The sequence below is a fragment of the Pleuronectes platessa genome, chromosome 4 (genome assembly GCF_947347685.1).
Source record: "Pleuronectes platessa chromosome 4, fPlePla1.1, whole genome shotgun sequence".
NCBI classification, from domain to species: Eukaryota; Metazoa; Chordata; class Actinopteri; order Pleuronectiformes; family Pleuronectidae; genus Pleuronectes; species Pleuronectes platessa.
In genome coordinates this window covers 24562767-24564050 of record NC_070629.1, presented here as the reverse complement: position 1 = coordinate 24564050, position 1284 = coordinate 24562767, and the positions used below count along the sequence as shown (strand labels likewise).

General features: G+C 39.1%; 1 protein-coding gene across 1 annotated transcript in view; it reads right to left on the bottom strand.

Moving 5' to 3' along the window:
• Positions 1-284: 284 nt before the first annotated feature.
• The window catches only part of myl7 (myosin, light chain 7, regulatory), a 1837-nt gene continuing 837 nt past the window's right edge, over positions 285-1284 (bottom strand). Inside the window, exons 3-7 of the mRNA XM_053421107.1 lie at positions 1048-1123; positions 777-881; positions 599-677; positions 468-516; positions 285-389 (exon numbers count right to left, since the gene is read on the bottom strand). Of these exons, the coding sequence (XP_053277082.1) occupies positions 285-389; positions 468-516; positions 599-677; positions 777-881; positions 1048-1123 (414 nt within the window). The remainder of the gene's footprint in view (positions 390-467; positions 517-598; positions 678-776; positions 882-1047; positions 1124-1284) is intronic.

Here is a 1284-nt window from a genome sequence, read left to right as displayed (position 1 = left end):
TGATTACAGCAGTGAGGAGTTTTTAGTCTTGTCCCATGTGCAGTGTCACTTCACAGAAATTAGCATAATAATTATAACATAACGATCAATAAAGAAGCTTTTGAGGAACCACCGCTTTATTCTCAGAGAATACAAACAAATGAGCTTATGAATGATTCAGACATTCCAACATTATTGTATCTTTTATTAATTTAATTTATCTGAATGTTACCAACCAAACATTAAACGACCTGACAACACAGTTAGCCCACAGCAGGTCTCCAGGGTGAGCAGCCTCTGGTTTATTAGGATTCTTCCTTCTCATCTCCATGTGTGATGATGTAGCAGAGCGACTTGTAGTCGATGTTACCAGTCGGATCAATGGGAGCAAGAGAGAAGGCCTGATCCGCCTGCAGGTTTATAAAGGTTTACATATGATCTTATTTAATTTTTTTTAATCTCTCAGTTGAAAAATAAAAGACACAAACCTCCTCAGCTGTGAACTTGTCAGCCTGGTTCATCAGTAATCGTCTAAACCTGGATAAACACAACAGAACAGTGTAAAAGGAGAAATAAATGTTGAATTATAGTGAAACCTACTGAACAGAATGTGTCTCACTCGTCCTTGTTGACAAAGCCTGTGCCATTGGGATCAAATAGTTTGAAGGCAGCAAGTATGGTGTCCTCAGGATCGGTACCTGAGGACATATAGAATGTCAACCAACATCATCTGAACATCTTTCATAAATCTAAAATGAATAAAAAGGTTTATTTGATCATCTGTGAAAAGTTCTCACCATTGAGTTTCTCTCCAAACAGAGACAGGAACACGGTGAAGTTAATGGGCCCTTTCCCCTCATTCAGCATCTCCTCCAACTCCTCGTCATTGACATTGAGCTTCCCTGGTACACACACACACACACACACACACACACACACACACAAACTCAGTTGAAACAAATACACATTATCAAATGCAGTGCGGAAAACTGGTTAAGTCAGTGGAACCCTTTCTTATGTGTAACCACAGATTAAAAACAGGAAGATTTAAAAAGTAGATCTAGATACCCAGCTGTCCATACGTCTCCTTCAGGTCTTGTTTCTTGATCACACCGTCTCTGTCCTGGTCGATACAACCAAACGCCTGTGGAGTCAAGCACGGATAAAAAAGTTTTCAAGTGCTGCCCTGCACGGTTCACAATGATTAATCTTTCCTTAAATGTATTAATTAATTTTAAGCAAGATCTGTCTTTGGTCTTTACAAGCTGCTACAGAATTTAATTTAGTGAATCTCCACGAAAGTTG